The sequence below is a fragment of the Phalangium opilio genome, unplaced genomic scaffold, assembly GCF_054372755.1.
Source record: "Phalangium opilio isolate 3A_F unplaced genomic scaffold, DU_Popi_V2 ptg001170l_1, whole genome shotgun sequence".
In the NCBI taxonomy this organism is placed as follows: Eukaryota; Metazoa; Arthropoda; class Arachnida; order Opiliones; family Phalangiidae; genus Phalangium; species Phalangium opilio.
The window spans coordinates 13863077-13882396 of NW_028324255.1; the positions used below are offsets into that span (position 1 = coordinate 13863077).

A 19320-nucleotide genomic window follows, 5' to 3' on the forward strand; every position below is an offset into this window, starting at 1 on the left:
ATTCATATGAAATCCTTGGAAATCAGATTGAATTCATATTAACTCATATGAAATCAGTTTGAATTCATATGAAATTATGTGAATTCTTTGGAAATCACGTGATTTCTTTGGAAATCACATGAATTCTTTGGAAATCACATGAATTCTTTGGAAATCAAATTGAATTAATTTGAAATGAAATTGAATTCAGTGGAAATGAAATTGAATTCATTGGAAATCAGATTGAAATCATTGGAAATCAGATTGAAATCATTGGAAATCAGATTGAAATCATTGGAAATCAGATTGAAATCATTGGAAATCAGATTGAAATCATTGGAAATCAGATTGAAATCACTGGAAATCAGATTGAAATCATTGGAAATCATTTGAAATCGCTTGAAATCTTTGAACTCGCTTGAAATCATTTGAAATCGCTTGAAGTCATTTGAAATCGCTTGAAGTCATTTGAAATCGCTTGAAGTCATTTGAAATCGCTTGAAGTCATTTGAAATCACTTGAAATCTGAAATCACTTGTACACTTTTTCGCCCAGTGGCAAGCCCCTCGCCCTAAGCCTACGTTAAGCCTTGTCACATTTAAACCTAGTTTTTATTTAGGGGGAATGTGGGAATAATTTTAATTTAAAATAAATAAATGGCTGGTTTTCCTAAAGTTATTTTCTATACAATTATGGGAAATAGTTATCCAGAGTCTTTCTTTAATTCAGGGTGGCAGTTAGTTGGTTTCTCTCTATGAATTTGGTAGCCGGTGTTTTTAATTAAGGACCCGTTCTTAAATTATGTAGACATAAATTACTATTTTGAAGCCTATTGATTATAGTAGGCAATAGCTTAATATGTGTTATTAATATTCTACTTTTAGATGCGGCTGATATTCTTGAATTTTTCTGTCGCTGGTCATTCCGATGATTCCAGGTGACATCCGTTATTGGATATACGTTACACGATGTCTTGCTATCTCTCTCGGCGATGACTTTCAAAACTACGGACAAGATCACCCAAGCTAGAAGACAAAATATTTACACTTTTTTATTTGTAATTACTTAATTTTCTAATCGACTCTCTTTATTTTTTCAAACTTTAATTTACCAAACACGTTAATAATTTTTCTGTTTTGAAATTTATGTAAACACTTGGTTCTTTTTTTTTCTTATTGAATAATCGCGTCCTTCTCATTAAATCTCTAGCATTTCGAAGTGTAGATAGTGTCATACTTATGGAACATATCTTATAAACCTATGATAATATCCGGTTTTAATGTTGCTTAATTTTAGCTGTCGGTTTGTTTGCCTGTCGCTAAGGCATCTAGCAAACTGACACCGTCTATGAAACGATCATTTGGTTCTGAAATCCCATGCAGGTAAGTCAAGTGTAGTTGTAAATTAATCCATAACGTTTGACGGGTTTGCGATAAATAATTTGGTCAACTAGGGCGTGATTTCTATCGGGAAATGGTGAAGGAGCGCACGCGCAGTAGGCCAATCGAGGGCGTAAAAATTTCATTGATTTTTATTAGACGTTGAGTAATAAAATATTAAAAAGTATATTTCGAATCAATTTTTTCAAGCTTATACCGTTTGTTTCATTCCTTTTTTTGGTCTATTCAGGAGAGAAAGATTTGGTCTCGCCAACTTTTAACTCTCATCGTAGACGTCTTTATTTTTTAGACATTAATACGCCCTCGATTGGCCTACTGCGCGTGCGCTCCTTCACCATTTCCCGATAGAAATCACACCCTAGTTGACCAAATTATTTACCGCGAACCCGTCAAACGTAATGCGAGTTCATATCGTCACGCTGCCTCTCTACCGCGAACTCTTGTCGGCTTTGGAATATTTTACCCGTGTTTGGCTTGAATTTCTCGCGTTTACCTTTGTACTGAAGTAGCCGAAAGGGGGGTTTAGGGTCCTTTTTAACTTTTTATTCACAATATAAAGCTTAAAAAAATTGAAACCAAGTCTAGTATTCAAATTATTTAAAAAAAACAAAGAACCTGGGGCCGTATTCTGCAGAAAAAGTATGCTCCTCCCCCGGACTTAAGCTCGCTGATTGGTCGGTCAGGATCGAACTTAGGGCTTTTCATTGGCGGTGGCGGTTTTGGGGCAAATCTCACTTAAGACTTGTGATAGGTTGAAATTTTCGAGCAGACGACATTGACACGTGTCAAAATATACACCAAATTCAAAGTAGTAATTTTAGAACTCGGCAAACCGTTCAGCACCATGAATCGGTTAATTGACCGGTTTTTTTGCTTTCTTCTTTCACCGGAACTTAGCAGACTACACTTCGTCGTTGCTAATGGCGGTAATGGCAGGTAATGGATTATATTGTTCTTGGTGTTGTTGACTTTAGAAAGAAAGACAACTAAATTATTGTTTTAAATACTGTTAGTTTACAAAATATAAGGGTTTGCGTTGTTATAATTTAAAAAACATGCCTTTGTCTTGTGGGAAAATAAAGTCAAACTCTGCCCGAAGTCGAAAAGGATTAACACCGAGGCTTATGACGAAGAAACTCCTCTGTAGACTGCAGTAAGTAGTAAAGAAAGATTTTATTGTTTCTGTTATTGACTTATTGTTTGGTTCTGTAAGATAAGTTTCCAGCAACAGAGGCACGCTAGTAAATGATTGGAACATGAAATGAGGCACCATCCCATAGCGAAGGTATTTCCACATTCATTGGCCACGACCAAGATAATTGTGTTTTGATACAAATATGATTGCCTAATCCTTATGGGTCATGAAAGCCTGATTCGTTATACTTATAATATATATTCCATGACTGTCACAGCCATCTTCCCTGGCACTTGGCACCATGAACTGTACCTATTTTATAATCAAAGCACCAACAGCGAAAGAAATACTTCTACCTTTTATTAAGCAACTATTGCATTAATGTTCAACTGGTAAATAATGTTGCACACATGTCTAACAAATAGAAATATTCATATGCTTTTCTTTTATTATAGATTTGTGGTTATGACGTGTTTGACATGAACTCGAATGGGAACTATTTTTGACCTCTATAGTAGGAATTTCTCTTCATTTTCTTCTGTTACCAACAGGTTTATTTTAGCAAATTAAAGATAGCAATATAGGGACAATGTACTTTAATAACTTCATTCACTGTCAAAACACCACACAGCAGAGGAAGGATAACTGCATAAAACATCAGGGAACACAGATAGGTTAATGATGTCAGTGAGGAAGATTGTTGGTTGGAAGAGATCAAGAAGATAGTGACCATCTTGAAAGGCGATATATGAAAGAAGACTGCTTCGACAATGGAGAGCGGTAAAACTGGAGGCCGAACCAGTTACGTCCATGAACTCGTAAAATGTACCTTTATTCCCAGTTTTGAACTTGACATTTGCCAGTATGCCGTAAATTGTTAGCTATCTTATACTCGAATTCGGATATTCTCCAGCAATGTATGTAAATATGTAGTTGGTAAATGTCCAACTTTTATGGAACTGTTGGAGAAATAATAATGAAACACAAGAATATGTTGACTCCCTATTTCCTACCCATTCAAATGTTGCAGTTTTATTGTCTTAATTCATTTTTGTGTGGCGACTGCCAATACTTTCAATTGGACGATATACTGACGGAGAATCCCAGACACTCCATACTAACGTATACCTTACACTACGCCAGATGCCTCGCGTTAAAGGAGTCATTTTTCTTTCGGTCTGTACGGTTATGGAATAATCTTCCCGTATGTCTTAGGGAAATAGCAAACGACCTTTCTCTACCCGTATTTAAGACTAATATCTCGAAATTTTTCTTGGACACTTGGCTCTCTAAAAATTGTTAAACTTCCTTTATTTTTTTATATTTTTGTATACTTGATATTTATTGTTTTCTATATTTGTATTGTACGTCCGGGTAACCTTAAATAGGCTCTTCTGCCTCTGTGGTTGTCAGTAACTTTGGGTGCGAAATAAATAATAATAATAATTTAATAAATACATAGGGGTGCTCAAACATTAAAGACGGATCACTTAGATAAAAAAAAATAGCCAATGTGAGATAGAATCACCAATAGGCTTACTAGTTCCTATAGTGGCACATTTTTTAATTGTGATTTAACAATAAAGGGGTAGTAGCGAATAAATCAATAACTAAAGTTTAAATTGAAACACGTACGTTTTTAGAATAGAATGTGCAAAATGAAGGTCATTTTAAATATTTTGTTTCAGTAATGCTTCGTGACTTGTTGAAATGTGCATTTGAAAACTACAAATATGGGTAATCTTCTTTTAAAACTGCAACAAAGATGATCAATAAAAGCCTTTTTTCCATATATAGGATTTTAGGTTCGATACATGATTTCCATTGGTCCTATATTAATACAATCTTATAATGATAATACATAAACAACAATGCTCAAGAACATATGCACATGAATGCCAGTTCCTTCATCCAAATACCATTCCAACAGACTCATACATTTGCCTACATCAGATAATAATACCATAGATGTGCATTTAGTGGCCGTCTAATAAAATGGTCTTATAGACATTGAAAATAAGAAACTAATTTACATCGAGAATCCTATGTGATAAAGTCAAAATAAACTCAAGTTTTATTTAAATAATGTTGCTAAACTGTTTTTAGTAACAGCTCATCATTCAGTCTCGACATTGTTTCCTCTCCATTACTTATTTTCCTATAATTGATTCTTTATTACCATAATAATAATTAGTTAAGTTTGATTTGTTTATCTAATCCAAACCTTTAAAGAGCTCACCTCTTATTTGTATAGGCGCAAATCACATACTCGTTGGTAGTTTATACTTGCAACAACTATGCCAGCCTTCTCTTTAAAGGGATACCTTAGAGTAAAGCATGCTCAACTAATAAAAGTGTTAATACCTTAATAAGCAAGTTGATTACAACACTTCAATGTTGGCAGATATCCTTAGAGGAAGTGCCCACCCTAGATAATTCTCCATTGCCAATGCCAGTGTCAATGACATAGAAATGTCATTACCACAAATCTATAATAAAAGAAAAGCATATGAATATTTCTATTTGTTAGACATGTGTGCAACATTATTTACCAGTTGAACATTAATGCAATAGTTGCTTAATAAAAGGTAGAAGTAATTCTTTCGCTGTTGGTGCTTTGATTATAAAATAGGTACAGTTCATGGTGCCAAGTGCCAGGGAAGATGGCTGTGACAGTCATGGAATATATATTATAAGTATAACGAATCAGGCTTTCATGACCCATAACAGGAGCAGATGACAAAGGAGTCTCGGACGCTAGCTTCCATAATGTAGAGGGCAATGGGATCCGCGAACGTCACGGTTATTAACCAAAATCATTACGCCAGTGCCCCCTCTCGTAGGAAATTTGAGCTTTATTTTCCAACCAATAGCGTGGCTGCAAAGTCTCGAAAGGAGATCTGGGAAATTGCGTCTGGAGCCTCTCTTTAAAAATACGTATCGTCTGCTTATAATTAGCCTAGGCTTAACGAGTATTAGAGTTAAAAATGGATTTCAACGGCTTTTTAATCTTTTTTTTAGACTAAAATTGATAATGAAAAGCCCAGCGAGTAACGTATGTACACTATTAAAAAACTAAAATGTGTTTCAGTGCCAATTTTTTCTTAATTTCGTCTTGAATTAAATGATAGCTACAAGAGGTTGGGAAAAGAAATCACTCACGATCTTTTAAAACCCAAAAAGTAAGAGACAGTGATTTCGTTTAAAACCTCTTGTAGCAGTCAATTAATTCAAAAACATACGGAATATTTTGGCCCTAAAACACATATAACATTGTGTTTCGGCATCTTTTAAAACCTTGCTTTATAATTTGAAAACCCGAGCCCAATCATTCCAGTGGGCACAAATTGTTAATTAAGCCTTGGCTTACCTGGGTTTCTCTGCTAGTTTGGACTTAATTTACTATTTAGTAGGTTTAAAGTCACAAAATGTAGGCCTACACTCTTAAAAATTGGCGTTCAATTTTGAACGTTTAGGCGTTCAATGCCTTGCCACTGTGGCAGCACGCCATTTCGTTCAAAATTGAACGTTTGGGAAGCGTTCAAATTAGAACGCAATAATAGCGTTTACTCTAGAACGCTTGCTGCGTTCAAATTAGCGCGCAAGGATATCGTTCAAATTAGCACGCTTTGTTCGTGCAAAACTAGTCGCTTCGACGTTCGTTTTAGTTAGCTTTGTGCGTTCAATAAGGGTCGCTTTGGCGTTCAAATTAGGTAGTTTTAGGCGTTCAAAAATGGCCGTTTTGGCGTTCAATTTAGTTAGCCTTGTGCGTTCAAAAAGGGCCGTTTTGGCGTTCAATTCAGCTTGTTTTAAGCGTTTACAAATGGTCGTTTTGGCGTTCAATTTAGTTAGCTTTGTGCGTTCAAAAAGGGCCGTTTTGGCGTTCCAATCAGCTTGTTTTAAACGTTTAAAAATGGTCGTTTTGGCGTTCAACTTAGTTAGCTTTGTGCGTTCAAAAAGGGCCGTTTTGGCGTTCCAATCAGCTTGTTTTAAACGTTTAAAAATGGTAGTTTTGGCGTTCAATTTAGTTAGCTTTGTGCGTTCAAAAAGGACCGTTTTGGCGTTCAAATCAGCTAGTTTTAGGCGTTCAAAAATGGCGTTTTAGCGTTCAAATTATCTAGCTTTGTGCGTTCAAATATGATCGTTCTTTTGTTCAAATCAGCAATGCTACGCTTCGGGCATTAAAATAAACGACATTTAGCATTTTGTCCACTCACTCCGAAACCACCTGAGGAATACGTTAGCCTTAACAAATGAGATTGAGAACATGTATTTATATTACTCTCTACATCGCACAACATTATCTCTGACTATGAGATATGATTAATTTGAATATTTAACGTTATTATGGTGAAAAGCAAGTTATAGCTGATTAAATAAAATGCTTTATTTAGAAATAAAACATCGTGTTTTTCTCTGTATAAACCTTAAATATTTATACTATTCAAAATTTCCCGGGATAAAAATTATATAGGATACACCTCTATGCAAAAATAATTAGGCATGTATTGATGTTTGAACCATTTTTTAATTTGGTATTTAATCATAAAATAAATATCAATTATGCCATTAATTTATTTACAGCGCTAATAACGGGATTAGACAGCTTCGTGCCATCGTCAATTTTGAAAATTATTTTTTGAAAATACTCCAATGTTTTCTTTAAGCCCTTGGGGTATTGTAATTGAAAGGTATAAAACCCTGAAAACCATGACACGATAGCCATTTTAATTGAATCCACCTCAAAGGATTCACCTTCAATTATTAAATCGTATGTCGACGAGAATATGTCTTCATTATAGAAAATTAACGTTGGGGTGCTATCTTGGGGCTCCTAAAAACCAACATTATTTTAATTTACAGCATAAGGACTTCCTGCTCCCTTTCATTTATAATCAACTTACGTCAAAACAGCACAAGAGTTCTAGTTTCTCGTTGAAAATAGATGGTATTAAAAGCAAACACGCATCAAGCTCTCTTTCTAAAAGGGAATACGTATAAATACTTATTAAATGTTATAATAGTTTCATCAAAAACAAAATATTTTAAAAGATAAAATTAGATGTGAAACTGCGTATAGGTGATATTTTGAGTAGTCTCATCTAGTTTGTCTTGTAATTGCATGTACTGTACCTTGAAATGCATCGGCAGATAAAGTTTCTTCACACTGTTTCAGCAAGGAGTGAATTTTTTTTGTTAATGGGTTTTTGCTCTTTCTAGTCAGCTCAATTATTCTTTTTGTAATTGGTTTTATATGGTGGAGCAAAACTTTTTCCGCAGATGGTCGAATATTTTGAATTCTGTTAAGTTCCTTCACCAACTAAGTAGGATTTAAATTATAGGTGTCATAGTTCGATTCAAAAGTGGATGTCCATGTACATTACCTGATTTTTTTCCTTCAAAATTGCGAATTTTCCGATTACTTCACTAGTTTGGTGGGTAAGCGCAAATTTTTGGCGGAACATGCCGGTTCTGAACATTTTTTCTTCAATCAAGTTTTCATTTCTGGAGGCTGGAGCTTTCTCTATTTCTTTGCCCAAAGACTTTAGATGAAATTCTATTGAGTCTGCATCCTCAGCCATGCTAGACATTAACTGAAACGTGGGCAGGTTGTGACAAATTAATTTTGGGTTAACAACTACACAATTTTGTTTAAAAAATATATTACAAGAGGGGTAGGTCGGTTTGTTGCCAACTTTTCAGGTACTTTTGGAATTTTGGGTTCAGAACCATTACTTTCTTCTAAAGGTCGCTTACTAGCGAAACGGCCTTTCATTTTTTTAATTTCTGGAACATCCGGGTTCTTTAACCTTTCATGCCTAAATTTTATTTTCAAAGCTTCCATCCAACTTCCCTTTAAACATACTTAAACTTACTAAAAGACAAAGTTTGTTAAATTAACTGCTATTTAATTACATAAACGCTCTGCGAATGTCTGTCTCTTAGAAAAGGGTATTTTTCTATTAGAGCTGCTCCAACTCGGTGAAACTCTTCACGGCTAAGATACCTAAAAAGTTTGATAATTGTGAACTATTTTGAAGTTCTCTGTAGAATGATATTATAAGGAGGTTGAGGAGGAAAACCAAATGAATTTTTTATCGATTCTTCTACTTAATGCTTCATTTAGAGATTACACAAAGTACAAGGAGTATAGGGCACCTCAATAAGGCATAAAACAAATTATTTAGTCTACCATGTATACTTGTTGATATCCTCGAATAGTGTTTTAACGATTTGAGGTGCGTATGTTCTGTGAAATATTCTGGGGTCTTTGTTTGCTATCATCTCCATAATTACCCTTGGAAACTTTGGAGGAAAATAAACTAGGGGTAGTTTTCCCAAGTTTTCGTAAGTTGAAAATGACCCATCGGGATCACTTAAGCTTTGCTTGTCCATAAACAAGTCACCATTAACAGTTGTAATTGATGAATCCTCTGTATTGCTACATTTTGAAATAGAGAAAACGCTATTAATGCTTAAAATACCCGTCCTGCTTCCCATATAGATTATAAACTTACATCTCTGGTGTGTCCTCTTTGTTGACCTCAGAAATTAAATTTAACTTGGATTTTGTTGGCGGTAGGCCTTGATCGAAATCATAGTCTACCCATTCGTTAAAGATTTCGCTTTCAAATATTTGGACTGTTTTGATGGAAGATGTTTGAAACAGATTTTTCAATCCCTCCAAAAAATCTTCTTTACTGACTGAATCCTTGCACTTAAAAATCTTTTTATTTTTTTCGCAGGCGACATGGTAGATAAATTCAGCCATTCTAAGCACATTATTCAGTTATTAATTTATGATACAATGTTAAAACATTTCCAATATTATTCAGATTGTAAATTTGTAATGGCCAATTATCGTTTTCATCCCCGGGATTCAAAATATACCACTCATTTGATTCTTTGACTATATAAGAATTATAATGTTCTAAGTACTCAGAGCAATAAACAACTCTGCCACAAACGTGCCAGTTTTGATCACACTGAACAAGGTAGTAAATCTTTAAAAACTTTAAATCGTCTGATGAGTCTAAGTTGTATATATAACCAATTTTGTAGGTTATGGAATTATAGCATATTTCTGAAGCTATTTTTGTTATGTTAGTTTTATTTACACCGATTTCTCTCAATTTCAATTTTAGTTTATCGGGAAGCTGACCGAATTCCACCTTCATCTCTCTAATAAAATCACCTGTTTCTAAGCCGCTTTCGCCACTTTGTTCAAAGCACTGCAGAAACTGATGCCTTTTTGATAGGGTAGCGCTAATATTTCTAAAATTGTACGAATTGCAAGCAATACGTTTAAAGTATTGGTGCTTAGCTTCAAATCTCATGCACCATAGACGTATTAATGGGCCATACATTTTTATCAGTCTAGGGTAATGGATTAAATAATGAATTTTAGGTGTAAAATTTGCTTCGGGAAAATCTTTAAGCATTTCACAAAAATCAACTATCCTATCGTACAGGAAAGGAAGCCAGTTTACATCTATTACTGGCGCTGTTATTATTTGAGAAATTTGTAATAAAACTAAAAGTATGGCCCAATACTTATTATTGACCGGAACTACTGCTCCAAAAATCAATGGAAAAAAATAAAGGAGATTTTTTTTCTGAGCTGCTGAACCACACAGTGTTCCTTTTCCCTTTAATATATGATCGGATAAAAGAACACTTTTATTTTTAATATGTAATTCGCCATATGGAAAAATTTGTATTTTATGGTTAACATCTTCTAAAGTTAAAATACCGGATTTAACAATATGACTTAATATTAATTTTAGAACTTTTGGAACTACACCTTCGTAGAAATCATGCATAACATCTGGAGGCAATGATTCGGTAACCTTGAAATGGGGTAGAATAGAAAATGGGCATGGCCCTTTAACTCCATATGCTAATGAGTTTTCAGAGTTTTGAATAACTGCCTCCAGATGATATTCATGTATTTTTTCATTTCTTAAAATCATATATTTCTCTTCAAAACACTGGGAAATATTTTCTTTCTTAGTCATGCAAAAGCGGCATATACGACCCGCGGAAAAAGACTGATTAAAACCGCCGATGCCGTGACTGGACAGATTATCTCCAGAAATTGTGGCTAAACAAGCTTTAACTTTGATAGAATTAATTTCTAATCCAGTCGATTGAAGTTTTTCGAGATCTTCCAAAAGTGGCTTTAAAATTTTATTGTATCCGTATTTTTTAACGAATAAGTGTTTAACAACCAGTGCTAATTTTATGCAGCTTAATTTGCTCCGATAAACGGGATTTAAATTTCCCAGCATGTAGTATACTAGAGTGACTTTATGTTTTCCTCTTTTCGCTCCTAGAGGATTATTCAGTTCGACTTCGTCTACATAAAAATGAAGTCTAAGGCAGTGAGGGTCAGTGGAAAATATGGGGTGGTTTTTATAAATATCTCCATCGTCAAAATCGTATAAAAATTGGGAACTTGACTCTTTTTTCTTTTTGGTCATTTCACTCCAGACATCGTTGTGCGATAGCAAATTTTTTAATACTTGACTTATGGGTACGTAGCTAAAGCTGTCCTTAAAAACCTTTCCACGCGTTCTATTAACTCCAAGGATATATTCAATGGGTTCGATTAAACTTAGTTTCTCCCTACAATAATTTTCTAATTGGTAGTTGCTCGTTATAACACCTAAAACGGAATGTGATACTTTGGAGGCGCATAATTCGCCCAAATCCTCATTGGCTTTTACATCACTAAATTTAATACAAGCCTCTATACAATTTTCTAGCAGCCCAGCAAAACTGTGTGATATACTTGAAGAAACGTTATGTGGCAGTTTGTGTTTCTCCCGTAATTTTAGAATCATTAAAGCCGCTTCTTTCTGTAAATTGTCTAAAGTATTCTCGTATTCAACTTTTTTTGCACGATAGTTCGTTTCATTAATTTCTAAAATCGCCGCATCGCTTACATCAAGCATTTGAGTGTCATTAACTTCATTATTTTGTATTTCTGCTACGGTTGGCAGTAATTTAACAGATTTCTTTAAGTGAGTCCGGTAAACATGACTCTTAAGGGAATTGTAGTTTTTAAAATAGACTGAGCAATCGTCAAAGCTGCATTGGAAAACTCTGTTTGGTTCGTGCTGGTGCAAAATTCTACTATGTTGTAGCCACGCTAAAGCTGTAGGCCGTTTAAGTCCGCATATTGAGCATAAGAAGTGAGCCGGCATTGTGAAACCTGGAAATAATTTCCCAGAATTTACAGCAAACCGGTACAACACCCTCATCAAATGTCACTCGTATTTAAGGGAGCCAACACTTGGGCAAAGGGGGATGATAGTCTGACATCATGTAGCCCCCACGCTGGGTGGAAAGCTCTTCTCCACCCAGTGAATGAATGGCAACGAAGTAATAAATAGAAGGGTATGACGTTGCATGCAAGGTTTCATCTGTTAGCTGTCTATGAAGAAAAGTCCATTCACGAGCAAATATCTCTATGGGAGTCGTTTTCTTAAAATTACTCCTACTATAAACTCGGGTCTATAGACCGAACCATAATTCTAAAATTGATGGCGTGCGCCTTCGCGTTTGGAGTTTATGGGTCGGTCTAAACTCAATCGATTACTCCCCTATAAAAACCCTATAGATTCTCCCCCAATTAACTAAAGTGTAGGCATAAAACAGGGATGGAATTGGTTATGTTTCAGATTAAAATCTAACTCTCTAACCTCATCCCTTCTCTTCGATCAAAAAAGATTCCATAAACTATCTTACAACTGTCGGACCAAAACGCGCTTTATAAAATCCGCCGAAAAATGGGAAAATAGGGGGTAGTAAAAACAATTTTCGGTACGTTTCGTCGTTTAGTTTGTCCTTTGCGCAATGGGCATTGACCTCCTCGCGGTATCTCTGTCATCCCTACGTCAACTGTGCGCGAGAAAGCAGCGCATAGGCACCGCGGTGTTCCCTAGATTTACCCCCGTTTTCACCACGCATGGATCACGGCTGCCTATACTGATTCTCTCTCCCTCTTTCTCTCCTCTCTGGTCGGACCCCTCTTTTCGTGCTATAGAGTAAATTCGGTACCACGTGTCACAATTCTATGCCCTTCTATCTCTTAGCTCAGCGTGATCCCCCTTACTTGTTCAAACAGTAAACTTTTTGGTAGAGCTTCGTAGGCGAGATACTGAAATTTTTCCGTGAGGGGGATGCTACCGAGGTAAGAGATATAAGCCTATAGCCTTGCAAGGACGTGTTTTTCCACTCCTTTAAAATTATGACTCAAGTTTTTGGCGGGAAAGAAAGGAATGTTGATCAGTTTGGCGACAGAGTTAAGCTACGGTAACGATATTTAGTGCTAAACAACATTATATACTTATGATAAATAAAGTTACGTTTGAAACATTATATTACTAAAATATGTGGCACTAAATTTTGAATCCTGTGAATAATTCACTACCAACGACTAACCTTTCCACTGTTATAAATTATTTTCACATTTATATTCTTTTCAATTTCACTTAAAAATACTAATTAACGATATAGTAATGAAAATTTTACTTACCTTAGAAACCGTTTAATATTCGTTTAAATTATCTATAACGTCTTTTAGTATAGCATCCGATGATCCGAGTCAAGTTGTGAATGCGCGGCTGAGAGACCAAAAAGTCCAACAAAAAAAAAACGACTGCAAGGCAAGCCTCGCTGCTTTTACAGGCTATTCAGATGTTTCTCTTTTTCTTGGAAAATCCTCATTTTAACAAAAGATTCGTACAGTTTACGTTTAAGTTAAATTGACGCTACGAACACCCTTAAAAGCCATAGTTTGGCCAATATAACCGAGAAAGTATTGAAACGACTAAAAGGTGGTTAGTCTAGGGGAGGGAAACTCTCATCCCCTGGTGCAAGGCTGAGATGGGATGTTAGCTCGATTGGTAAATTTATTTGAACGCTTTGGATGTCTTTGCATGCTTTTTGAGAAAGAAACCGTATTGAACGGTGCTTCTATTAAATTTGAACGCTAGCATTCAGATTTGAACGCACATTGCACGGATTCTTTTAAGAGTGTAGTCTTATCTTTTATCTTAATACCAACGGTTACAGCTGTTTGAATAAAGTATAATTATATTGTGTATATTTATGTCGCGATCGGATAAGACGAACCTCAGTAGCCACCGTTAGTCCGTTATTACAAAACAAATTCCCAGCAGACTTTGGTGCCAGATATAATCCACCAAAAGCATCGTCTGCTATAATGTCTGATAGCGCGTCTATGGCAAACGATACCGCTACAGCTGTGACGTACGCGGGTGCCATTGCCCTCTATATTGTGGAAGCTAGCGTCCGAGACTCCTTTGTCATCTGCTCCTGCCCATAAGGATTAGGCAATCATATTTGTATCAAAACACAATTATCTTGGTCGTGGCCAATGAATGTGGAAATACCTTCGCTATGGGATGGTGCCTCATTTCATGTTCCAATCATTTACTAGCGTGCCTCTGTTGCTTGAAACTTATCTTACAGAACCAAACAATAAGTCAATAACAGAAACAATAAAATCTTTCTTTACTACTTACTGCAGTCTACAGAGGAGTTTCTTCGTCATAAGCCTCGGTGTTAATCCTTTTCGACTTCGGGCAGAGTTTGACTTTATTTTCCCACAAAACAAAGGCATGTTTTTTAAATTATAACAACGCAAACCCTTATATTTTGTAAACTAACAGTATTTAAAACAATAATTTAGTTGTCTTTCTTTCTAAAGTCAACAACACCAAGAACAATATAATCCATTACCTGCCATTACCGCCATTAGCAACGACGAAGTGTAGTCTGCTAAGTTCCGGTGAAAGAAGAAAGCAAAAAAACCGGTCAATTAACCGATTCATGGTGCTGAACGGTTTGCCGAGTTCTAAAATTACTACTTTGAATTTGGTGTATATTTTGACACGTGTCAATGTCGTCTGCTCGAAAATTTCAACCTATCACAAGTCTTAAGTGAGATTTGCCCCAAAACCGCCACCGCCAATGAAAAGCCCTAAGTTCGATCCTGACCGACCAATCAGCGAGCTTAAGTCCGGGGGAGGAGCATACTTTTTCTGCAGAATACGGCCCCAGGTTTAAAGCAAAATTTATTCAATAAGAAAAAAGAGAACCGAGTGTTTACATAAATTTCAAAAAAGAAAAATTATTAAAGTGTTTGGTAAATTAAAGTTTGAACGCGGAAAAAATAAAGAGAGTCGATTAGAAAATTAAGTAATTACAAATAAAAAAGTGTAAATTGTTTTGTCTTCTAGCTTCGGTGATCTTGTCCGTAGTTTTGAAAGTCATCGCCGAGAGAGATAACAAGACATCGTGTAACGTATATCCAATAACGGATGCCACCTGGAATCATCGGAATGACCAGCGACAGAAAAATTCAAGAATATCAGCCGCATCTAAAAATAGAATATTAATAACACATATTAAGCTATTGCCTACTATAATCAATAGGCTTCAAAATAGTAATTTATGTCTACATAATTTAAGAACGGGTCCTTAATTAAAAACACCGGCTACCAAATTCATAGAGAGAAACCAACTAACTGCCACCCTGAATTAAAGAAAGACTCTGGATAACTATTTCCCATAATTGTATAGAAAATAACTTTAGGAAAACCAGCCATTTATTTATTTTAAATTAAAATTATTCCCACATTCCCCCTAAATAAAAACTAGGTTTAAATGTGACAAGGCTTAACGTAGGCTTAGGGCAACCTCGTGTTTAAAGTTATCTCTGCGGGACTTGATTTTCGAAAATCCTTCACTTTATCTCTAAATTAATTACGTATAACGTAATAATAACGATAGCTCCTACGCTAATTTTAGGAAAACCTTTCATTTATTTGTTTGAAATTTAAACTATTCCCATATAACCCATAACTAAAAACCTAGTCTAAATAGGAGAAGCCGTAATCTAGGCTTAGGGCAAAATAATATAATTATCTCTGCGGGACTTGATTTTCGAAAATCCTTGACATTATCTCTAAATTAATTACGTACCCGGATTAATTGCTTAATAATTATGGCCCCTAAACTAATTAATAAGGGATTGTCTCGGCTAAGCCTTGTCCAACATCTCGTTGTAAAATTTTATTTTGGAAAAGGCGTCATATTTTACAGCAATATTTTGGAAAAGGCGTCATACAGTGTGGAAGAGATCAGAGCAACACCTACCTTTGTGGAAAACCCCCAAAACCCCTGACGGACTACTTCACTGCAGTACATTTTCGAGCTCGTATACAGGGTGTGACATGTGTCATTGTATGCAAATGAGAACGTGCTGAGGGGATCTTGCTGGCCACGGAATTGGTCCACCTCTACCGATCCAACGGTTTGGAAAGTGCTCAGTTAGCCATTGGCGAACATTGACCGCCCAATGTGGTGGCGCACCATCCTGCTTGAACCACAGGTCCCGCATCACTGCTAATGGTAATGCGTCTATCGCATCACTAAACGCGTGGCTTTGGCCTACTTAGATAAGGAATCCATACGAGGTTACGAAGGTCAGAATTTTCCGCGGCACTGAGAATTCGGCACATTATTCAATCAAACGTACGCGTCGTTACTAGCAGCTTAGTTCGTATAAACGTTGTAAGTCCTGTGTCGTAGACGAATGGCAGCCTACTCCAACCGAGAAAAATTGGACATTACGTTTATTTTGGGTGAATGTCGCGGTAACGTTCAACAAGCGACATTGCTTAATGCCGAACGCTTCCCACACCGACGAAGGCCGGTTCGAAGAACCTTCACGAACATTAGAGACAACCTACGAGATTTCGGGAGTTTCGTCGTGCAAGACCGTCAACGTAGAAGAGACCGTATAATTGGTAATCATGATAGAGAAGTCGACATAGCACGTTTTGAAGCCAATGCGGTCGGAGAAGAGGTTGGTCTAAGCCATTCAACCGTTCTTGCCATTTTACATCGGCATCATTACCGGCCCTATCATATCCACCTCCATCAAGCCTTAACGGACGATGACTACCTAAGACGTCAAGACTTCTGTCTTACCATGCGCGAGCTAATTGAAGCCGATCCATTGTTCTTAATAAAGGTTCTTTTTTCTGATGAGGCGACATTTCACAGGGATGGTACGGTAAACCGACATAACTTACACTACTGGACCCAACGAAATCCATACTGGTTACGGCAACATTACCATCAAATTCGATGGAAGATAAATGTTTGGTGTGGCATTCTGGGGAACAGAATCATCGGACCTTTCTTCTTCGAGGACAACATTACTGGTGACAGGTATTTGCACTTCCTGCGCCACGAGTTTAGTGATGCGATAGACGCATTACCATTAGCAGTGATGCGGGACCTGTGGTTCCAGCAGGATGGTGCGCCACCACATTGGGCGGTCAATGTTCGCCAATGGCTAACTGAGCACTTTCCAAACCGTTGGATCGGTAGAGGTGGACCAATTCCGTGGCCAGCAAGATCCCCTGACCTAACCCCACTTGATTTCTTCTTATGGGGATATGTTAAGGGGAAGGTGTTTGCAACAGAACCTTTAAATGCAGACGACTTGACGGCCAGAATTCGAAGCGCAATTGAACGAATCACTCCTCAAATGCTAGAAAACGTAACACAAGGCATGGAAATCGTCTTGAAGAGTGCCTACACCACGACGGTTGGCACATCGAACATTTATGCTGGTGGGTTTACCAAACAGCCCTTTAATTTGTAGTGTGATGCCTTAGTTCCTAAGCTTAATCGTAGGTCTTTAACGTTTCAAAGTGCGTATCATTAAACGATATTCACTATGATACTTGTTACACGTTCTCATTTGCATACAATGACACATGTCACACCCTGTATACGAGCTTGAAAATGTACTGCAGTGAAATAGTCCGTCAGGGGTTTTGGGGGTTTTCCACAAAGGTAGGTGTTGCTCTGATCTCTTCCACACTGTATTTTACATCAATAGTATTTTGGAAAAGGCGTCAAATTTTGGAGCAATATATTGGAAAAGGCGTCAAATTTTACAGCAATATTTTGGAAAAGGCGTCAAATTGTACAGCAATATTTTGGAAAAGGCGTCAAATTTTACAGCAATATTTTGGAAAAGGCGTCAAATTTTACAGCAATATTTTGGAAAAGGCGTCAAATTTTACAGCAATATTTTGGAAAAGGCGTCAAATTGTACAGCAATATTTTGGAAAAGGCGTCAAATTGTACAGCAATATTTTGGAAAAGGCGTCAAATTTTACAGCAATATTTTGGAAAAGGCGTCAAATTTTACAGCAATATTTTGGAAAAGGCGTCAAATTTTACAGCAATATTTTGGAAAGGACGTCAAATTTTACAGCAATATTTTGGAAAAGGGGTCATATTTTACATCAATAGTATTTTGGAAAAGGCGTCAAATTTTAGAGCAATATATTGGAAAAGGCGTCAAATTTTACAGCAATATTTTGGAAAAGGCGTCAAATTTTACAGCAATATTTTGGAAAAGGCGTCAAATTTTACAGCAATATTTTGGAAAAGGCGTCAAATTTTACATCAATATTTTGGAAAAGGCGTCATATTTTACAGCAATATTTTGGAAAAGGCGTCAAATTTTACAGCAATATTTTGGAAAAGGCGTCAAATTGTACAGCAATATTTTGGAAAAGGCGTCAAATTGTACAGCAATATTTTGGAAAAGGCGTCAAATTTTACAGCAATATTTTGGAAAAGGCGTCAAATTTTACAGCAATATTTTGGAAAAGGCGTTAAATTTTACAGCAATATTTTGGAAAGGACGTCAAATTTTACAGCAATATTTTGGAAAAGGGGTCATATTTTACATCAATAGTATTTTGGAAAAGGCGTCAAATTTTAGAGCAATATATTGGAAAAGCCGTCAAATTTTACAGCAATATTTTGGAAAAGGCGTCAAATTTTACAGCAATATTTTGGAAAAGGCGTCAAATTTTACAGCAATATTTTGGAAAAGGCGTCAAATTTTACAGCAATATTTTGGTAAAGGCGTCATATTTTACAGCAATATTTTGGAAAAGGCGTCAAATTTTACAGCACGATTTTGGAAAAGGAGTTATATTTTACAGAAAAATTTTGGAAAAGGCGTCATATTTTACAGCAAAATTTTGGAAAAGGCGTCATATTTTACAGCAATATTTTGGAAAAGGCGTCATATTTTACAGCAAGATTTTGGAAAAGGCGTAATATTTTACAGCAAGATTTTGGAAAAGGCGTCATATTTTACAGCAAGATTTTGGAAAAGGCGTCATATTTTACAGCAAAATTTTGCAAAAGGCGTCTTATTCTTTTTGAAATATCTAAACACAAACAGCGATATTTACCAGAGAAGAACTAAATACAATTAGAAATTCCAAGTATATTTATGGCTATGTCGTAATGTATTACCCGAGAAACACCACTTGGAAGAGGCCACAATTCGTTTCTCATAGAGTTTTTTATGATATTGCTGTAAAATTTGACGCCTTTTCCAAAATTGTTTGGATTATTGTAAAGTTAAAACTTACGGGCTGTTACAGCACGTGGCAAGCAATGGCCACAAAGTCTTAAAGAGCTTCGAATTCAGCATGCGTACTTCGGGAAATTTGTCAGAGAAATGATGAAACTATCGAGAATCGACCTCAAAAGCCACGATTACGACCCGATTTGCGAGAAAGGTTTTCCGAAGTGACTTCGACGGCTTCAAGGCAAAGAATGAGCTCCGTTGTAAATTGTTTCCAAAATAGAATTCAATGACGGCGAATAGCTCTAGATTCTAAGCTGATTCCGTAACGGCGAAGAGAGAAATGACGAAACGTCAGC

At 36.2% G+C, this 19320-nt stretch overlaps 1 protein-coding gene and 2 long non-coding RNA genes across 3 annotated transcripts; 1 reads left to right on the forward strand and 2 right to left on the reverse strand.

The window, feature by feature from the left end:
- Positions 1-2591: 2591 nt before the first annotated feature.
- Positions 2592-3156, forward strand: LOC149587418 (uncharacterized). Its single transcript, XR_016380311.1, has 3 exons — positions 2592-2664; positions 2792-2906; positions 2970-3156. It is a non-coding gene; the product is annotated as an uncharacterized LOC149587418 (long non-coding RNA).
- A 1832-nt stretch (positions 3157-4988) lies between these two features.
- Positions 4989-14605, reverse strand: LOC149587419 (uncharacterized). The gene is made up of 5 exons (XR_016380349.1): positions 14415-14605; positions 14070-14325; positions 13938-14009; positions 5067-5181; positions 4989-5003 (listed from the first exon to the last, which is right to left on the reverse strand). It is a non-coding gene; the product is annotated as an uncharacterized LOC149587419 (long non-coding RNA).
- On the reverse strand, positions 7023-13472 carry LOC149587420 (sterile alpha motif domain-containing protein 3-like). The gene is made up of 9 exons (XM_089863332.1): positions 13058-13472; positions 9033-9287; positions 8708-8956; positions 8431-8521; positions 8183-8368; positions 7899-8108; positions 7648-7834; positions 7419-7495; positions 7023-7348 (listed from the first exon to the last, which is right to left on the reverse strand). The coding sequence occupies exons 2-9, from the start codon at positions 9284-9286 to the stop codon at positions 7076-7078; spliced, it is 1527 nt and encodes a 508-aa protein (XP_089719458.1). The 5' UTR covers position 9287; positions 13058-13472; the 3' UTR covers positions 7023-7075.
- Positions 14606-19320: the final 4715 nt, after the last annotated feature.